At 42.3% G+C, this 20878-nt stretch overlaps 1 protein-coding gene across 6 annotated transcripts; it reads left to right on the top strand.

Moving 5' to 3' along the window:
• The first annotated feature begins 1734 nt into the window (after positions 1–1734).
• Positions 1735–20645, top strand: DLK2 (delta like non-canonical Notch ligand 2). 6 transcript variants are annotated; one of them, XM_087883057.1, is made up of 6 exons: positions 1735–2521; positions 7611–7712; positions 12494–12563; positions 13800–13930; positions 17730–17874; positions 18149–20645. In XM_087883057.1, the coding sequence occupies exons 2-6, from the start codon at positions 7640–7642 to the stop codon at positions 18912–18914; spliced, it is 1185 nt and encodes a 394-aa protein (XP_087739183.1). In that variant the 5' UTR covers positions 1735–2521; positions 7611–7639; the 3' UTR covers positions 18915–20645. The 6 variants fall into 6 exon arrangements, with proteins under 6 accessions (XP_087739183.1, XP_087739186.1, XP_087739184.1 ...); XM_087883060.1 differs by having other exon boundaries at positions 1968–2521; positions 12500–12563; XM_087883058.1 differs by lacking the exon at positions 1735–2521 and adding an exon at positions 2587–2678.
• Positions 20646–20878: the final 233 nt, after the last annotated feature.

Below are 20878 nucleotides of genomic sequence, written 5' to 3'. Positions count from 1 at the left end.
AATGGTTTTAAAAGTAAAAAAAAGAAAAAAAGGTGGCCACACCCACCCAGTCACATCACCCACCACCACCAAACCACACACCCACAGAACCGGTAGTAACAAATTTTACATTTCACCACTGATTCCTCCCATTGAGTTTCTAAGAAAGGTCCTTAGTATCCTGTTGACTCTGCATGGTGCCAGGCATTCACATTTCCATGGAATTCAAGCTGGGCTCAGATTGGTCTGTCTAGATCCTGAATCCTGGGTGACTGCTCTGTCTATGAGCAACAGGTACTTTGAGCCTCTGAAGTTGTTCCCAATGCCCTTCTGAGCTGTCCATAGCCATATGGTCCAATAGCTTGATGGCTATGATGCCCGATAGGAGTTTCCATGTTATGAGGAGTTATTGCTTTGGTGTTACTATGGACTTTAATTTTAAACTGCCTGTAACTAATCATCCAAAACATTTTGGATACACTATATCAGGGGTGTCAAACTGGCGGCCTGTGGGCCGGATGCATCACGCACAGGCCACACCCACTCCAGCTCTGCGAATGGGAAAAACTTCACAAAACATCACGTGACGGCAATGTGATGTGGCAAATTTGACACCCGTGCACTATATGATGAAAAATCAGGTACAAAATATTGTACAATTATTTTAATGAGTTTCACCCATTGCCTAGTTAGTATAGTAAGAAACAAAGCATGGTAGTCTTATCATCTACAAAGGCTAAATGTTGCTTGGCGGAACCAGCATGCAGGGAGCTATTACTAGATTCTAAATAAAAGATCCAATCACATTATTGAAGGACAACAGGGCATATTTAAGAACTGCAGACACAAAGCAGTCCAGACCCAATATGAAGCCTTCAGATGTTAATCTGCACTATGAGAAGGACACACCTGAAAAGGGGCAAGAAAAATGGATAGATTGCTCAAAGGACAATATGGTGGAGATGCGCTTACCAAGGTACTGCCCAGGGACCACTTTCTCAGGTTCAGATAGTCAGAAGCAGCAACACTCAGTGCCCGAAATAATGGTGGATGGTGCACAATTTGGGCACAGAGCTGATGAGAAGAGGAACGTAGGATACATTATCCCGGTCCACCAAATTCATGGCGCAGAACAGAGGCAGAATCACCTAGGATCCTATTTTCTATCTCTAATCTGTTCCACTGGGTACATAAAATGGAATAACCAAAGGACTTCAGGACCGTCCACAGTAATGACCCACAGTATTGTTTTCCATGGCTCTGAAAAGCTCTGGACCTTTTGATATTATATATACCTGGCTAGGTGGCTCAGTGGCTAAGACGCTCAGAAAGATTGGCAGTTCGGCAGTTCGAATCCCTAGTATAGGTCTCCTGCCTGAGCAGGGGGTTGGACTAGATGACCTCCAAGGTCCCTTCCAACTCTGTTACTGTTACATATACATAACATAGATCCTTTTATCTCTGTTCATGTCTCTTACTCCCTAGTGTTTGTTTGGCTTTTGACCCTTTCTGCCAGGGTTTTTGATGTTTGCTGAAGTTTAATAAAAAAAAATTTGCTAGCAGAACTGAATGACATGTAACTTGCTCTGGGAGTGGGATATAGGGACTGCCTGAGAGTGTGTGCCGGCTGCAATCTGCCAATGACCCACGAAAAGTTTCCAACAAATATCGCACGAGCAGCTTTCGTGCATCGCAACCTACCATCCCTTAGGACTTACACCCTCCCTGCACATGTGGTGAAACGGGCCGCCAGCCACAAACGCTTAAGCCAAAAGCAACCTAAAACACACGAAGGGCTTTAGAAAGGCCCACGGTTACTGTCGACGCGGTGGAGTCTCGGGTCATTGTTGGAAGCCTTGAATTCGAATCGCAGAAGCTGGAGCCACTCGGCGGGCGTTAGAGCGACGGGGCAATTTGCACGCTGGGACGAGAACGCGGGAGAAGAACTCAGTGCTGGTCTAGCCGGGAGGGAGGAAGGAGAAGGAGGAGGAGGAGGAGGAGGCGCCAGTCCTACTCCGGTTTGGAGAAAGGCGTCTCTCCTCCGCTCCCTCTTCCCCCCTCCCTCCCCCCCTCCCCCACCATAGGCTAAAGGAGTCGCAGGTGAGAGGTGATCGGGCTGGGCGGGAGAGGAACGTCCGCCTGCGGTTTGGGGGCTCTGGGTTTCCTGGCTCCCTCCTCTCGCAATCGTCGAGCTGCGGGAGGCGGCATGTCCCAGGGAGGGAGCAGGGATGTGTAGCCACACGCAGCCCCTGGCAGCCGGCCTGAGCGCGCACGGCGGCGGCGGCGGCGGCAGCAGCAACAGCGGCGGCGGCTGCCGCAGCAGCAGCAGCAGCAACAGCAGGAGGAGCAACAACCGGAGGAGCCGGGAGGCTCGCAAACAGCTCCGCCGAACCCTCCGTGCCCAAGCAGGGCAGGGCATGGCAGCCCCCCTTCGCCGATCCCCGCGCTAGTCCCGAAGCAAAGGAAGGAGGCCAGCAGGCACGCCCCCGGCCCGGGGGTGGCGCGGGGGGGGGTGAAGCAAGGAGCCGCCGCGATCGCCGAGGTGAGGAAAAGGGGAAGTTGTTTGTCTGCTTTTGGGGCGGGGTGGGAGGGGAGGGATGCGCGCAAGGGAGAAGGGGAGGGGGGTGGTGGGGAAAGCCAGGGTGGCCTGGAAGGGATCCGGGGAAATTGGGGGGAAAAAGAGCTGCCGGGAAAGAAAGGTAGGTCTGAAATGGGAGGGAGGATTCCCCACGGCGCACGAGGAGGCAGGCGGCAAAGGCAGCGGGAGATGACGGAGTGTATATGTGTGTGGGGCGGGGGGGGGGGCGCTGCCAGGGCGAGCTGGCACACCAGGGTCTGCCCTGCAAATGGAGGCAGGCGCGGTCGGCGCGGGCTCTTTTTTTGGGGCGAGGGTGGGGATGTTTGGGATGGCGCCTGGCGGCATGTGTGCTGCTGCTGCTGCTGCTGCTGAGGCGGCTGGGCGAGAGAGCGCTCCTCCCCTCCGCACCTGGAAGGAGCGGAGGTGACTGTGGGTTTGGGAAGGGTCTTGCCTGCCGCCTTACCTTGGGGTGGGGCTCTCGGGGAAGAGGCTGTCAGAGAGGCTCGTCTGCCAGGCGGCGGCGGCGGCGGCGGCAGGAGCACGTGGGGCTGCTGCGGGGACTGGGGGGGGGGGTGTTGCTCCGCGGTGGTTCCGTAGAGGCGCTCCTTTTTGGGCCGGCGGGAATCCGTAGGGCGGAGAAGGGACCAGGCGATGAGGAGCCGCTGGAAGATAGCGGAGGCATCAGGCAGAGGATGTGGCCAGCATAGGCAGAAGGCCTTTTTTTGGGTGGGTGTGGGCTCTCCGCCGGCTCTGAATGAGATTGTGTATTCATCTCTCTTGCTGTACTAAGACAGGGGTCTCCAACCTTGGCAACTTTAAGCCTGGAGGGCTTCAACTCCCAGAATTCCCCAGCCAGCTTTGCTTTGCTCTGCTGGCTGGGGAATTTGGTTGGAGACCCCTCTACTAAGAGGTTGAGGCAGAAAAGCAGCATAGTACAATCCGCCCTGCAGAGAAACAGCAATTTTGAAGAGAAGTACCCTCAAATGGAGGCGAGGTCAACTCTGCATATGCTGTCAGGATGGGGAGAACCAGAGGCAGTGGGGGACAGGGTCGTTGTCGAGTTGCCTTTTTGTCCAGTTAAGTTGCCTTAGGGACATGGGCAGCATAACCATTTAATAAATAAATAAAGTTGCAGTACAGTTAGACAAAGCCACGTTGCTTTTTAGCAGTAGGCTTTAAAACACCAGAAGAACGTGCATATGCATGGAAGGATCACCAATTCTACCTAACAGGGCTTTCCACGTAGGTTTGTTACTTGGCCAATCTTGCCTTTGTAAAATTTGAATAATGCTTGTTCCTTTCCTGGGGCATGGAATTAGAGACTCAGATCTAAGAGCCCTGTTCTAAAGCAGCAGAAGTTGCTTCCATATTTTAGGATAACATATAGATCTCTGCTTTTTTATATACACTTATCTCAGTGCTAATTTCTCTGATCTATCCTCTCTAGGTTGTCAGTCCATCAACCAGTTGAAAATGTTGGAAGCAGAGAAATCAGTATCTTATCTAGTTTCTTATTGAATTCTTGATTCAGTAACTCTGCTGTACATAGTGATGAGCGACCCCACCATATTATTTCAAATGGTATTGCATAACCTATAACCCAGAAATGTACACCAGTATCTTTTTTTCATCTTCCTTAGGGGACTCCAATTCAGCTAATTCAGGGAAGCCACCTAGTTCAGGGGTCTCCAACCTTGGCAACTTTAAGACTTGTGGACTTCAACTCCCAGAGTTCCTCAGCCAGCAAAGCGAAAGCGAAGCTGGCTGAGGAACTCCGGGAGTTGAAGTCCACATATCTTAAAGTTGCCAAGGTTGGAGACCCCTGAACTAGTTATAAATGAAAAGATTCCTTTGGAATCTTATTTGCTGCCAGTGAAAGGAATAGCTTCTTCCCAAATCATTAAACAGAGAGATTGAAGTGGCAATATTGAGAACATGATTTAAGCGATACTGAGAAAACTTTAACATTTTATTACTTAGAAAAGATGCTACCATCAGATTCCTTATGATTTTTGGTGACCATGGACTAACACAGGTCTCCTACAAGGAAAGTTGTGAAGAACCTTCAAAGTGTTTCAGGGTACCTTGAGCTTCTTAATACATTTATGGGGGAAAACAATTAGAAAAAAATAATTGATTTATGATTACTGGTGACTTAGGTCATATCTCTGAAGACTTTATTGGGAGTGGAGGGGAGAAATGACCTTTTCAATGACATGCGGCATTCAGCTGGGGTCCTAATAGCTCAAGAGGAATTGGTTACCAACTGTTCATCCTTAATCCATAAATTATTTTATAAGATTCACAGGAATCATTTTGCCCTTCCCTGATATGCAGCAGCTGTTCAGCAGCACAAAACACTACACCACGACATAATACTTCAGGATAAGAAATGAAAGCCAATCTGCTAGCCAATTGGAACAACAATAGGATTTTAGGGAAATGGTAGAGTTCGGTTACCCACAGCAGAACGTGACCAGAATTCTATGTAGGCTCATAAAAATAACATCCTTTAATAATCAAACATGCATGGAATCTTTATTGTAAACTCACCCCGAATATCTTTTCAACGAGAATACATTCAGCTGAAATGGGCGCAATACATTTGGTAATTATATTCTTGTCTTTTCATATTGCCTTAAGCTCTATCACCCCTACAAAGCAACAGAAGTTTTACTTACTGTAACTATGTTACAGTGACTTTTGGGATTGTAGTTTGGGGAAAGTGCTGAGAGAATGTGGGTGGGGGACTTTGTTTGCGACCCAAAACAAAAGAGCAGCTGGTGCTTCCTCTGTTCTGTACACAAAAATTGACTGGACTTGCTGTTGCATTTAGTTAATAGCAACAAAGGTTCACATTTTTAATTCAAATGTGAGGTGGTTATTTTAAGAGTCACAGGTTGGCATATCCTACTCTCTCCACTTTTCTTCCTTGTCCTCAGCATCTATTTCACACCTTTAGTGAATAAGGCTATCACTGCAGCCATAGTGAATGACATGGCTGCAGGTCCCCAGCCCCCGCTTCTTAGTGTCCTAAAAACTTTTATATTTCTTCTTCATAAAACAAGGACTAAAATTGGTTCACTAAATTTACACCGGGCTTGAAACTCTTGCCCTTGGTTCCCCCAATACAAAAAATGAAGCCCAAAATTCTACTTCTGGAACTGTAATTATAGTAATATTGTTTTTGTAAGCCGCCCTGAGTCCCTCGGGAGAATATAAATCATAATAATTAATTAATTAATTAATTAATTAAATAAATAAATAAATAAATAAATAAATGTATCCTTGCTATTCTATCTGCAATTTTTAGCCACTAGACCCCCTTTTTTTTTTTAAATGCACCCTCTGGCTGGAAAAGATTTGTCTGTCCCTGCCAAAAGAGGGAATAAATATTAACCAATACGTCTGTAAGTGGGCGCGTGCACGCACATATGCATTATGCATGTGTAACTCGGCGTGTGTGTACATATGCAATCTATGAGGTTACCCTAGAATTTGAAGAAAAGTTAAAACGTTACAGCAGGGTATGTTTTGTTCCAAGATTGAAGAGAAGAGGTTGTGTCTCTTCTTTCAGTGATATGGTCCATACTTACTGTATATTGGGAGATGATGGGGAGAAGAAGAAAAGGGGAAGCCACGATGCAAAAAAGGCATATGTAGGATATGTATGTGATATGTAGGATGAGCTGTGCTTTTGGTGGGAAGGGAGTGGAGAAAGTTGTCCGTAGTTATCTTTGCTTTTTTTTTAAAAAAAAAAAAAACTGGGCTGGGGTCTTTTGGGTGTTATTTGTACAGCTTTGGAGTCTTTCTTGATGCAGCAAATCATGACTTTTCACCTGGTGTGATCAGTGAGGATTCACAGGTGTCGGAAGAGTAGCTCAGGTCTCTTGCATTGCTGGATCTTCAAATTTCCCACTCTTGCTGGCATGAATAATGCTATAGAATAGCCACAAGTATGTTGATTGGAGGTTTTTGGAAGAAAAGGAAAAGCCGGCATTTAGTAGGAACATACATGCTTCCTAGAAGGAAGATCTTGGGCTCAATTCCTGCCTCTCCAGATAGTGTATTGAAAGACTTATGCTTTAATACTCCGAAGGTTTGCAAGTTGGAGCAGGCTAACATTGCTCATATTGACCAATATCCCCTAACATGAGGGATTTCCAATTTTTCACAATAAAAGAGATGCACATGAAATAAGTAAATCTGACCATCAAATCCCTTCAGAAGGGTAGACAGCAATTGAACATAGCCATTGGGCTGTTCTGCCATGAAGCAGTAGGAATAGCCATGACTAAACAGCAACATGGTTAAATTTATTGTCCAATTTTAAACTATACTCCCATTAAGTGTTCTTGTTGTACTGCCGGGAGATTGATAAATTGTCAGAATTGCTCAGAAAACAGTAGGAATTATTTCTGAGCAGGGAGCACAGGATTGCACTTTTAATTAGCCAAGTAACCGCATGATCTTTTCTGTGCTTCAACTTTAAATTTAAATAAAGCGCTAAATGGGCTTATCTGTTCAGTACAGTTGGCATTTCACTTTGGAATGCATATATAGTGAACGACGCCTTCGGAAGAATCGCGCTCTGATCTATGCCCTTGATTTTAAAGAAGGGCTTAGTTTTTCATAGATATAGCAGTGGTGGGATTCAGCCGGTTCTCTCCGGATTGAGCGAACTGGTAGCAGCGACTATGGGAGGCTCTGCCCACCCACCCAGATGTAATGTGTGATTATTGTGCATGCGCAAAAGGCTGTGTGCATGCGCAGAGGTGGTGCGTGCGCGCACACTCACATTTGCAAACCGGTAGGGAAGGTAAGTGAATCCCACCTCTGGATATAGGGTTGTTAATCCCTTCCCAAGTAAATGGGGAGAAAAGCTTGAGGGATATGTTCTATTGCTTATGGAGCACAAATATGCAAGATGATTCTTAAAGGTTTCTCATTTTAACACGTTTAACTTTGCGTCCATCCAAGTGTTTGGAATAGAAGATATCCTGTTAGTAGTGCAAGAGAGGCAGGATTCTGATCTTATCTTTGTTTCTTGTAGGTGACTATCTCGGTGGAGCCACACTGATCATGCTCAGGAGTTTCTGTCTTCAGCTCATGTCCTTGCTTTGGATCCTTGCGGCCCATCACCACTTTATCCTAGGTGAGGATTCACTAAACATTCACTTGAACTGTTTAAAGTGCCGCCGAAGAGAAGAGAACGTTTTATTTTGTCACTGCACACATGACCTTCTTTTTGTATAACTCTCTGTGAGTGGTGAGTCTCATTTGAAGAGAGTTGTTCTTCAGGTGCCAAATAAGCACTTTTACAAAATTAGCGTCCAGGATTTGGTTGAGGTTTGGATTCCTTCCCAAAACAGAGAAGGCAACCAAAGAAGAGTTTGGACCAGGGGTGGGATGTTGGGGGTTTGCAGGGGTTTGGGAGAACCTCTAGCTAAGATTCTGTGCAGTTTGGAGAACCCCCCAAATCCCACTCCTGGCTGGCCCTGCCCACTTTGCCCCTCCCAGGAGTCCCATGCGGCCCGTTTTGGATGCAAGGTAAGTGCAGGGCGCATGCGGAGGCTTGGGGAAGGTGAAAAACAGGCCTACCAGAAGTTCAGGAAGGCCAGAAATGGGGCCGTTTCCAGCCTCCAGAAGGCCTCCAGAGCCTGGGGAGGCCATTTTCGCCCTCCCGGAAGCTCAAGAAAAGCCTCCAGAGCCTGGGGAAGACAAAAACAACCCCCCCCCACCGTGGTGCAAGAGGCGAACTAGGCCACGCCCACTATGACCACGCCCACCCAGCAACCGGACAGAGAACCCCTTGCTAAAATATTTGAAGCCCACTCCTGGTTTGGACCATAAGGCAAAATAATTTTGAGGACAAGGCGATGGCAAAGAGAGCATTATGTTTGTGGAGCTATTGAGATTTGTTTCCCGAATGATGGTATAATAGAAAGCTATACAGGGCATGAAGGTAGCAGGGCAAGAGATCCTTATCTGATATTGGGCACTTGTGGTGTTTGGGTGCACGCAGACCCCAGTATGAGTTAAAGAAGGAGCGTATAACTATAATCCATCATAAAAATAATATCAATGTAAAGTAATCCATCATAAAAAACGGTGAAAGATTTTAGAGTGGTAGATGGGCTGCAGGTGAAAATTGCCTTGTTTCTCACAGTAAGTCATAGTAATATTAATAACAGATTGATATGACATCTTTCCAATGGTAAGAAATGTTCCCTGCAGAAAAATTAAAACGGCATTGGAAAAAACAAATTATTGCTGGGAAACGGTGGCACAGGATTACCTTGGATTTTCCTAGGACTCATCCTAGGATTCCTAGGAAATGTTTTCCCTTTGAACAAATCCAATACAGCTTTAACACAGAGCAGGAAAATGTTTCCCCCCCTCCCCCCTCCAATTCTCCACCTGAATCTTTTCACATAAAGGGAGAAAATAGCTGGAGGATGTTTTAGAATGGAAACACTCACTTTAGCCTTTCACCGTGATGTATCTCTGCTTGCATCTGGAATGAGTTTGGATTGAAAACATGGAAGTCATGTTTAAATTGAATTGGCTGACATTCAGGATGTCTGTTCCGTACTGTGCCGGCTGTCCTGCATCTGAACTGTGCCTCACTGCATTTTAAATTTTAATGTAGGCAGTGACACCTACTGGACACTCTGCAGATGGCCTTACAATATTCCTGAGAACCAGAAATAATAAAGAATGGAAAACAGAGGTTACATTATTATCTATTTAGTAAATATACAGGCTGCTCATCTCGTATACATGATTCTGGGTGGCTCACGATTAAAATAAAATAAAAGTAAAAAAGCCAACAGAGTTAAAAACAACAAAAATAACATAAAATGCCTGAACTCTGCCAAAAGACCAAGAAAAGAGAACTCTGATTATTTGTTACATTATATATATATAATGCTGGTTTTCGTGTGAAGCCGAAAACACCAGCCTGAAGATGACGAATGAGACTTTGTTGAAACGTCGCCAAGACACTTCCAATTTTACGCGGGAGAAAACCCGAATAACCAAAGACACACACACACACACACACACACACACACACACAATTTTTAAAAAGAAAACCAAACCTATAAAACCATACCTGGGCAGTGACAATCTAATCTGAATGTTTTGTTGTTATTGTTTACCTTGTCCCCTGCAGTATTTTCATACTGTAACTTATTAAAGTTATACTTTGATCTGGAAAGGAAGATGCTATTTGTAGTTATTACTATCTTCATCCTGGAGAAAATCTCAGCTTTGGGCAGATGTTTTGATGCAGGAAATGACAATCAGAGGAAGGATTAATTAACTCTTTTCCTCTATCACAATCTACTACCCCCCTGAACAGAATTAGATTTCCATTTTAAGGTATACTATTATTATCAGTACATCATACCTGATTTAGTTTTCTCTGCATTATCTTAGCTTTCTCCCGATGGAAATTTTAGCATATCCTAGAGGTACCTAACAATACATGATCACCCCTCCCCCTCAATGAAAGAGAAGTCAGGGTAGCTTTATACACAAGAAACTAGGATGGAGACAAAGGATGGAAAGAAGTAATTGTCGGAAATTGAAAGGTGGGACCTGAGGATGGCTCAATTACAGCCTTGGAGATACTTAGATAATTAAAAAGAAATCCACACCTTGGAACACTTCTAATTCTTGTCTCAAGTGATGGGGCAAAGAACTGGAAATATTAGTGGCCTCAGCACTGAAGGTGGAGGAATCCATTCCAGTTTCTAGACTATACCTCAGTTTTAGTTGATGTGGTTATACTGAGCAATAGCCATTCTTGCTAGATAGTGCTTCTTTTCTTTCTCTGTTTACACTTCTCCATGATGGCTGATGGGAATCCAGAAAAGGCTAGGTTTTGAATCCTGGTGCATACTTTACATTGAGCCAAAAACCAGTGGTTTCTGTGTTTGGTATGGGAATCCAACTGATTGAAGCTACTCTGCAAATCATGGTTAAACTGTGTGCAAACTCAGATAAGGTCTCACCATCACTTTCTTTTAAATAAATATTGTAATCAGTCTTGTGCCATCTCTTGTAATATTGCAACTCCAAGACAGGTATCACCTCAAACCACCAGCAGCTGCTATTGTGCACGCTAGATCCCCATTGGGGTTACTAGCTGTTTACTAGCTGTCTGTGGGTGACTATTCTTATATTGCTGATATTATATTAATTATATTGCATTCTGAGTTTAACCAAAAATTGGTTGGGCAAAATTATAACAGAATAACAGAATTGGAAGGGACATTTGAGGTCTTCTAGTTCAACCCCATCTCTCAAGCAGGAAACCCTATATCATTTCAGACAAGTGGTCATCCAGTCTCTTCTTAAAAACCTCCAATATTGGAGCACCCACAACTTTTGGAGGCAAGTTGTTTCATTGATTAATTGCTCTAACTGTCAGGAAATTTCTCCTTAGTTCTAGGTTGCTTCTCTCCTTGATTTGTTTTCATCCATTGCTTCTTGTCCTGCCTTCAGGTACTTTGTAAAATAGCTTGACCCTGTGGAGACGGTGTCCTGTCTCTGAAATTTGTCCTCCCAGATTTCAGGTGTGTCACCCAACATGACTCTGGAACAGGAGTGGGGAGTGGCTGTTGTTATCTGATAGTTTCTGGGGGACTTTTATGGCCTTGTCCTATACATAATTGGATGCAAGACCTCTGTGAGATTACTTATGGGAAACAGCTGAGATTGCTGCTTACCTACCTTCCTCTCTATAGTGTATCAACCTTCTTTCCAAAAGTCCTAGATTCTGTGGCCAATGGAATTCCCCAGAATTATGATTCTGGGAAACTTTATTTTGCCTTCATTGGACCTGGAGTCTTAGGTAGTTAAGGAGTCATGGCCACCATGATAACGAAGGACCTGGTCCAACTTATTCAGGGCCTGACTCACATTGGATTTGTTTTTTTTCTTTCAAGGCAGTGAAATTGTGATTTGGGAGTTGGGGGATGCTAACATCAGTCCCTTACCTTGGCCCTAGGTTCGCAGTGACCTTTCCATGAAGGGAGCTAGGGCCTCTTGATCAGTCCACCTTAAGCAACTGGTAGACCCAATGCAATTTCAGAAGCTGACTGAATTCAGAGAAACTCCACCATGGAAAACCTTTGGAGGGCCTGAGATGAAGATAGCAGAAGGATTTTTCTCCTTCCTATGCAACTGGTTCCAGTCAGTATTGGTGATGGGGGAACAGAGACTTAGTTCTAGGTTTCTGAAATGTGAAACTTGATCAAGTCTTTCACTGATCTTTGACATCTTCATGAAACCAGTGAGGTCATTTGAAAGCATGAGGTATGGCGTTATTGGTGTTGATGATAACCAGTTATATATTTCCACCCTGGCCCAGAAAGGTGATGCTGTTGGAGTGTAGCTCCAGTCCTTGGAGACTCTGAACATCTGGATGGGGGAAAATGTCCCGATCTGTTCTCTATGACCCAGAATGCAGGACATAGAATAGGATTTTGACAAAGCTTCTGTCTTTAAGTGCTTTTCCATTTTTGTTAGAAAGAGAAGACCATATGCAAAAGAATAAACATGCAATTATTCCAGTGAAGTGAGTGGTGAATCTCAAGTAAACTGGTACTATCATGGATTGTAATATTTAATTTAATTTATATTTTATTCATTTTATTTTTTATTTTATTTTTAACTTCTATGCCACCCATCTTGCCATGGTGACTCTAGGTGTCATAGAAGTTTAGAAGGTATAGAAATTCGAATAAATGAAATGAAATGAAGTTTAAAATCCATTCAGAATCTTGATTTCAGTTTTTTTCATATTTGACCAGTCTATATTAAGAAGAATCCTTATGCCAGTCTTATACTTTCATCCTAATGTTGATGTAGCTAACATTGCATTCTTGGCTCTATTGTGCATAAAGTTCTATGCTCTGTTCTAAGTTGCAGGTGATGACTGCAGTGACCACTGTAATTTGGCCCACGGCAGCTGTGAAAAGGATGGCAAATGCAGGTAAACAATTTTTTTTGATGCAAGTACAGCTTTTTCTTTGTGTAGCCTTCCATTCCCTCTGCTGCTGCTGCTTCCTCTTCAATGTACTGTAATATATTGTAACACTGCATATAACAGTCACAAGAAGGCTTGTCTTTCTGTGATTCTGTCACAGAAGCCAAAGAGGCTAAGCCACCCAAAGAAACACTTGTAAGTTGATAAATAGAAGCTGAGAGAAGGATTTAGCTTAATTACTTACAGCAAGATATTCCCATAAGAGAAGGAGGGTTTATGGAGCTGTGGGTTCTTGAAAAGGAGAATTCTGGACATAAGAAGAGTACATTTATTTAAATTTGTATTCTGTATTATTTTGTAAAGTTTTAATAGTTTTGTTTCTTATGTGTTATGACATGGACTGCCAAGGGTCACTTGTTGAGATGGGCAGCTATAGAAATCAAATTATATATATTTTTAATGAAGGTGTGATGATTAGCAACTAAAACTGAATTAGACAGCAGTGACTGTTGAAGATTTATTGGCTGGGTGATCCTGAGATGGACCACCAGACAATTCGATATACTACTAATGGGATATTGTTTTTTTTTTTTTAATTAGATTTATATGCCGCCCTTCTCCGGAGACTCAAGGCGGCTTACAATATGTTAAGCAATAGCCTTCATACTTTTGTATATTTTATACAAAGTCAGCTTATTGCCCCCACAAACTGGGTCCTCAATTTACCTACCTTAGAAAGGATGGAAGGCTGAGTCAACCTTGAGCCTGGGGAGATTCGAACTTGCAATAATTGCAGACAGCTGAATGTTAATAACAGGCTTTTAGTCTGTTGAGCTATCCAGGCTCCTTTTAATGGCATTTGAACACTCTTCAAATGTAATTAGACGTGGAGTAGGTTGAAGGCAAAGAGGAAAAAGCACTGGGAAAATTTTTTTTGACTGAAAACAGATTGTTTCTCTGAGGCAGGAGTTAGATGGACGATGAGAAGTTCTGCTAACCAAAGCCTGAGAGAAAATCTGTATGAGAGACAGAATTCCAATTCAGTATCTTTAACTTTTTGTTTATTTCAAAGTAGATAGTAAAGTGTTAGGAATACATATTAGACACACATTATGGACTAACATAGAATTGGAAAAGATTTAGCTTGCAATATTTAGTATGGAGTGGGGGGGGGAAATCCCTTGACGACATATGTCATACTGGAATTTTCTCTGCTTATCCAGATCTTGCATTCTTTTGCAGATGTGATCCCGGTTGGGAGGGAAAATATTGTGAACACTGTGTGAGAATGCCTGGCTGTGGCCATGGGTCATGCCACCAGCCCTGGCAATGCATTTGCCAAACTGGCTGGGCTGGCAAGTTCTGTGACAAAGGTAGGTTACTCCAATTGAAGCAGGATGGAAAAATCTTAAACAAAATCTGGACAATGGAGACACACATATTGGAAGTGGATACTCTTACATAATGCTGCTTTACACTGAGTGTGTGTGTGTGTGTGTGCGCGCGTGTATGTATGTACACACAGAAGCTTGACCCCATACTTGGTAGCCAAACTACAAAACATTAAAGGACATGGCACAGCAAGATAGGTAGATGCAAAAGTATTCATATCTGCAGAGAAGAACAGAATTGAATTCCATATACCGTATTTTTTGGAGTATAAGACGCAACCTTTTCCCCCCCCAAAAAGAGGGTGAAAATCTGGGTGCATCTTATACTCCGATTGTAGCCCCACCCAGCCTCACAAACAAAGATTTCAGAGGTTGAAAGAAGCCTCTGAAAGAAACTTCAGAAAAAAAGCCTCTGAAAGGCTTTTATCTAAAATAATATGGCAAGCAACAAAAGAAGAATCAGTAATGATTGTAACCCAGTGGTTCTCAACCTGTGGGTCGGGACCCCTTTGGGGGTCGAACGACCCTTTCACAGGAGTCGCCTAAGACCATCGGAAAACACATATTTTCAATGGTTTTAGGAATAATTTTATGGTTGGGGGTCACCACAACATGAGGAACTGTATTAAAGGGTCGCAGCATTAGGAAGGTTGAGACCCACTGTTCTAACCAATCTATGTTAACAAATATTTATTAATTTAATTTAATTTAATTTAATTTAATTTAATTTAATTTAATTTAATTTAATTTAATTTAATTTAATTTAATTTAATTTAATTTAATTTAATTTAATTTAATTTAATTTATATACCGCCCTTCTCCCAATGGGACTCAGGGCGGTGTACAGCCAGCGTAAAACCTACAAATATAAAAGTTAAAAACGATTTAAAAATATTAAATAGTTTGGCCCATATAATTAAAATAAACAACCCAATTTAAATGTTTAAAAAGAATTAACAATAAAATTGGAGAATGACACAATAACCAACAGATCGGAAGAGGTTAATCTACATACCAATACCAAAGAAAGGAGATTGAACATAGTACAGATAGTCCTTCAGAATAAAAGCCTCTGAAAGAAGCTTCAGAAAAAAAGCCTCCAAACAGGGCTTCAGAGGCCTTCAGAGGTAGAAATTTTTTTTTTCTAAAACAGTTTCAGAAGTTTCAGAGGCTGAAAAAAAAGCAAGGCACAGAGCTCACAACCAATGAACCTGTTGCTAAAATTCACCTCTGAGAACAGCTGATTGGGGGTATTCTGGGAGGCCGATCCACCCACCAATCAGCTTTTTTCTTATTTTCCTCCCCAAAAACTAAGCTGCATCTTATACTCCGGTGCGTCTTATACTCCGAAAAATATGGTATATGTAGTCCTCAACTTATAACAGTTCATTTAGTGACCATTCAAAGCTATAGTGGTACTGAAAAAAAGTGACTCATGACCATTTTTCATATATATGACTGTTGCAGCATCCCCATGGTCATGTGATTTACGTTCGGATACTTGACAGCTGGTTCATATTTATGATGGTTGTTGTGTCCCGGGGTCATGTGATCATCATTTGGGACTTTATGACCAGCAAAGTCAATGCGGAACCCAGACTCACTTAATCATGTTACTAGTTCAACAACTGCAGTGATTCACTTAACAAATGTGGCAAGAAAAGTTGTAAAATGAGGCAAAACTCACTTTACAAATTTCTTACTTAGCAACATAAATCCTGGGCTCAATTGTGGTCGTAAATTGAGGACTACCTGTGCATGTGGATCAGACCCAAGGTTTAATCCCTAGGCATTTTCTCCTACATTTTAAACTTCAGGTTAGGATTTTTAGGCCATTTAATTCCCAGCTTTAAAAACTGACATCTGTATTTTGTCTGACCTTAGTTCCTTATCCCATCTTTAGCTTTAAAACAACAGTAGCAGTTCAGCCTAATTTCAGTAACCATATAGCTTTGTTAGCAGTGTCTTCTTGTCTTTGGAAGGGTGTCTTTTAAGAAGACAACAGTTGCTAGAGTTCTTGGTCCTCTTCCTTTTAGACTGGACTTAACTATCTATATAAGCCTCAGTAGGAATAGGTGCAGGGGTGAAATGTAAAATTTGTTACTACCAGTTCTGTGGGCGTGGCTTGGTGGTGGTGGTGGGTAATGTGACTGGGTGGGCGTGGCCAACTTTTTTTTTTTTAACTTTTCAAAGCATTTTTTCTAATGCTTTGAAAAGCCTTCGACGATCAGGCAACTCAGCTGGGATTGTCAGAGACTTTTTAAAGCATTTTTTTTACCACCTTTTCGGCCAAGAGATTGCAGAAAAAAATGCTTTGAAAAGCCTCTGACGATCCCAGCTGAGCCGTGCAATCATCAGAGGCTTTTTTTTTTACTTTTAAAAGCATTTTTTCGTCGGAAGAGGTTGTAGAACAAATGCTTTTAAAAGAAAAAAAAAGCCTCTGATGATTGTGTGGCTCAGCTGGGCATGGTGGGGGCGGGCAGGGATTTTTGCTACCGGTTCGCCGAACCACCCGCCGCCATCGCTACTGGATTGGGTGATCCGGTCCAAACTGGGAGCATTTCACCCCTGAATAGGTGCCTCCTTGTCAGACAGGGTAAAGACAATGATAATGTACTTCTGAAAAAAAGCCATTTTTAGTTTTAGCAGTTTCAGTAAAAGTGGGCCATTCAACAAAAGTGGCTCTTGTTGAATATTGCTGCCACTTCATTCCATCCCTTGCAAGGTTCCCCCTTTGACACATTGTTGGGTCAACAATCGTCACCTTTTGAACATTTCATCCTGTTTGGGAGGGACATTCTTACATTCTGAGAATGTGTAAAGCATGGATAAAGCATGTATCTAAACTCAGCTATATTAACATGTTAGGTTGGTTAATTGGTGTGGAAGTGGGTTTCAGGTTTTTTGAGAGGAAAATTAAAAAGTAGCTTCTGGGCATGAAGAAGGAAGGAAGGAATCCAGGCAATACATTATTTTAGGAAAATGTTTTTCCTTTTGATCTAACTACTCAGTTCTATACTTTCCTCCTCCTGGATTGTCATTTTGTTTGTTTCAGACACTTAAGTATGTTATGCTACTCAGTTATGATGAAGTTGCTTTTCATCAGTACTTTATGGCTGAATTTACCATCTTTTCTTGAGATCAAGTTCATTAAAAAAAACACTTCCACCCATAGGTCAACCTAAATTACAGGTAGACCTGGACTTATCGACAGTCATTTGTTTAGTGACCATTCAAAGTTACAGTGGCGCTGAAAAAAGTGAAATATCACTGTTTTTCAGTGATATGACCATTGCAGTATCCCCATGGTCACGTGATCAGAATTTGGCTGCTTGGCAACTGGCTCATATTTATGACGGTTATAGTGTCCTGGGTTCATGTGATTCCCTTTTGCGACCTTCCGCCAAGCAAAGTCAATGGGGAACCCCATAACTTAATAACTGCAGTGATTCACTTAACAATTGTGGCAAGGAAGATCATAAAATGGGGCAAAACTCATTTAACAACTGTCTCACAAGCATAAATTTTGGGTTCAAATATGGTCAAGGACTGCCTAAAGATGAATCTTGGGTAGATGGCCAAATAATTGTAACTTTTATGAAGCACCTCCCTATAGACTTCTATGAGATCCTCATCCTTTTGTGTGTATTTTTTTTAAATTCTACTTCATGATTGTAGCATAAAGATAAATGTTTTTTTTTTAAACATTTGGCATGAGACAATCAAGCTCAAATATATTTTAAACCCACCTTTTATTTTTATATTATTATTATTATTTCAGATGTTCATATCTGCGAGCATCAGTCGCCGTGTAAAAATGAAGCTGAGTGTGTGTATGATCGTGATGGAGAATATTCCTGTCTGTGCCTTGAAGGATTCCATGGAAAGGACTGTGAGCTGAAGACAGGGCCGTGTGAGAAAGCAGGGTGAGCAGTCCTAGTAAAAAAAGATGGTGATAGCAGAAGATAATCTGAGACCAGCGCTCCACTGCTTTGATCAGAATGAAATTTACATCTTATAGAAAATGCCACGTAAATGAAAACAAGTGTATTGTAAGCTTTGGGCAAAGATTGATTAAAGTTTTACTTTTACAAAGAGAAAATTGAAACTTCCAACTTTGTAATGGACCATATGGGATTGTGTAATCTAATAAATAAAAGCCTAATGGGCCTTAATTTTTCCCTGATTTTGTCCTTTCAGATTTCCATGCAAAAATGGTGCATTGTGCCACGATGATAATGGCTTTGCTTCCAATTACACCTGCAAGTGCCTAGCTGGATTCACTGGTGCACATTGCGAGATTGATGTCGACGACTGCCTCATGCGTCCCTGTGCCAACGGCGCCACCTGCCTTGATGGCATTAATCGCTTCTCCTGTCAGTGCCAGGTTGGCTTTGAAGGACGTTTCTGCACCATCAACATTGATGATTGTACCAGCCAACCATGCAGGAATGGGGCTAAGTGTTATGATCGCATCAACGATTTTGATTGCTTGTGTCCCGAGGGCTTTGCTGGGAAAACATGCGAGCTCCTAGCTCCAGAGGCAACCTGGATCACTGAGTCTCAGCCTGATGCCAAGGACCACAACAGGGCTCTGGGAAGCACAACCAGCAGTTACTCTTGGATGACCCAGTCTGAGCCAGCCAAGGTTATAGTTACTGGAAAGCGAATCACTAACTACAGTGAGAAATCAAATGATGGCGGGCTGTTAATCTCTGTGAAAGAGGTGGTAACTCAACAAGACTCAGGACTGAGTCAGTCACAGCTCATTTTAGTGCTTGTATTTGGGGGGATCACTGTTGTGTTGATCTTAGTGACCGTGTTGCTGCTGCTGAAGAATTGGCAGAAGGGGCGTCAGAGAAGTCAGAGCCCCTCTCAAACTGCAAGGAAGCTTCAGGACCAAGAATGTCAAGTGGGAATGTTAAGTACAATCTTGATAGAACCCAGGAAAACAACGGAACTGTAAGGAGCCAGAATCAGGGCCTGGTTGATCTAAAAACGCCCACTGGCGACTCAGAGAATCCTTCCAGCTGTGTCTGGGGTCAGTTCTGGCTGCTTATCTCCAAAGCGTTGAGGTCTCTAATGGAACTGAAGGCTGTGAATTGGCATGAAGGAAAGTGTCCACAAGGCAGTAAATCCTGCTTTGAGAAAAGAATTCTTGAATGTGTGCAGTAAATCCATTGGCATGTTGACTTCAACTCATCAAGGCAGCCAAGGAAACAATGGGCTAGGATAACCCTCCTTTTGAAGACAGCAAGTGGATCAGAAGGTTGTTATCCGACGTACATTCTACATTGTATAATGGCGTCAAAGGTGCAGTAGAGTTTGTAAGAGCTGAAACTTTGTTAGGCCTTTAGGCATCTGATAACTCTTGGTTAGAGTCTTTGCAGATTTCATATGGCCTATTTACTTCTGAGAGTTTAGACACTGCTATGGATATGCCCTGACTTTAGAATTCTGGTCCAAACAATATTGAATTTTTCTACCATTTTCTACCATTTCTGCCATTATGTGTTTCCAATGACATTATCTCCTCATAATGCCATGAGACAGTTTGCTGACCATTTTTACTTCTCTTCTATCTCATTTTCTTTTTTGTTTGTTTGTTTGTTTAGTTGCAAATGAAAGACAGATTCTGTATTATACCAAATCATCTCAGGAGGTTTGTTAATACTTTAATTTTATATCATATTCATTCACCAATTCAGCAACACATTTCCTCAGCTATGGTGTCAAATGGGAGCAGAAACAAAGCCTTTGCTTTGCCTTGGATATCTGGTTTGAGCCTTCACACTTGCCAGGAGAAGATGGATGTCTATGAAATTGGAAGTAGAGCTCTGTTCTAGTTCCAATTGCAAGGAGCAAGTTCTTGAGAGAAAGAACTTAGGAGTGACATCAAAACAATTATATTGTTGGAGGATTCCACATAGTGTGCATGTATGTGGGAGAGAGGAAAAGAGATACATGCTAAATTTGGAGAGAAGAGGGCTTCAAGATCTATGTTGGATTCTATCAAAAAAGAGGTGGTAGAACTGCTGACATTTTGAAACAAAGTTTTAGGGTTCCAGATACAAAACCCACTTTTTAGAATGGTTGTCTTTGTGCTGAGTTTTGCCTATTTTCAGCAACAGGTGTTCCTCTCTCATCTGCTGTTCCTTTTCTAAGGGGACATTGGAAGTTATCTCACAGCAAGTCACTTCACTGGTACATTTAGCACAGAAGCTGCCATATTGATTGGCCATGCTTCCCCAGGAATTTAGGTAGGAGAGTATCCAATCCTTATCTGGCAATGGCAGGATTTAAAAAGTATACAATCAATTACTTTACCTTTTCTATATGATAGTGAAGGTAATGATGCACTTAAACAGAAAATATTACATAATGCTCTTTGGGTTGAGTGATAAATTCTGTTCCATTCAGTAGTACTTTCTATATTCCATCAAGATAAAATGCTGAGCTTGTAGAATGTTCATGTTGGCCTTGGCTGCTCAGGTCCCTCATCTCACACCAGAAATATGTCAACACTTTAGGATTGTGGCTAAGTTCCTAGGTTGTGTACATGGAAATACCTAAGTTAAGCAAAAAAAAAAAAAAAAAAAAAAAACCAACCCTGAAGGAAAGATTATTTTTGTAATACACAATTGATAAATGTGTAACTTTATAAAATAAATATAGTAATTAAAATACCAACAATCAGTGCTTTCCTGCCCTCTCCACAAATTATCAGATTGCATCATCACAGCTCTGTCACATTTAACAAAACATCTTTTTTCTTTTCATCTTTTTAGGGATGGTAATTTTGATGTAGGCAGTGATCCATATGGCTAGTAGTCAGTGGCATATGGAACAAACTACAGGCAAACGACGTGTAGTGGTATCACACAACTGCTATTAGATACTTGCATTCTAATGTTTGAAACAAATACATAA

This window comes from Pantherophis guttatus, chromosome 1, assembly GCF_059756535.1.
Source record: "Pantherophis guttatus breed Tessera chromosome 1, ASM5975653v1, whole genome shotgun sequence".
Taxonomy (NCBI): Eukaryota; Metazoa; Chordata; class Lepidosauria; order Squamata; family Colubridae; genus Pantherophis; species Pantherophis guttatus.
Note: the sequence above shows the minus strand (reverse complement) of the source record. Positions and strands in the feature narration are given on the sequence as shown.

Excerpts from the sequence above, each read along its gene's own strand:
- DLK2 (XM_087883057.1), top strand. The coding sequence starts at position 7,640 with ATGCTCAGGAGTTTCTGTCTTCAGCTCATGTCCTTGCTTTGGATCCTT. Across the intron at positions 7,713-12,493 it reads CCATCACCACTTTATCCTAG|TTGCAGGTGATGACTGCAGT; the intron begins GTGAGGATTCAC and ends CTCTGTTCTAAG. Across the intron at positions 12,564-13,799 it reads GAAAAGGATGGCAAATGCAG|ATGTGATCCCGGTTGGGAGG; the intron begins GTAAACAATTTT and ends ATTCTTTTGCAG.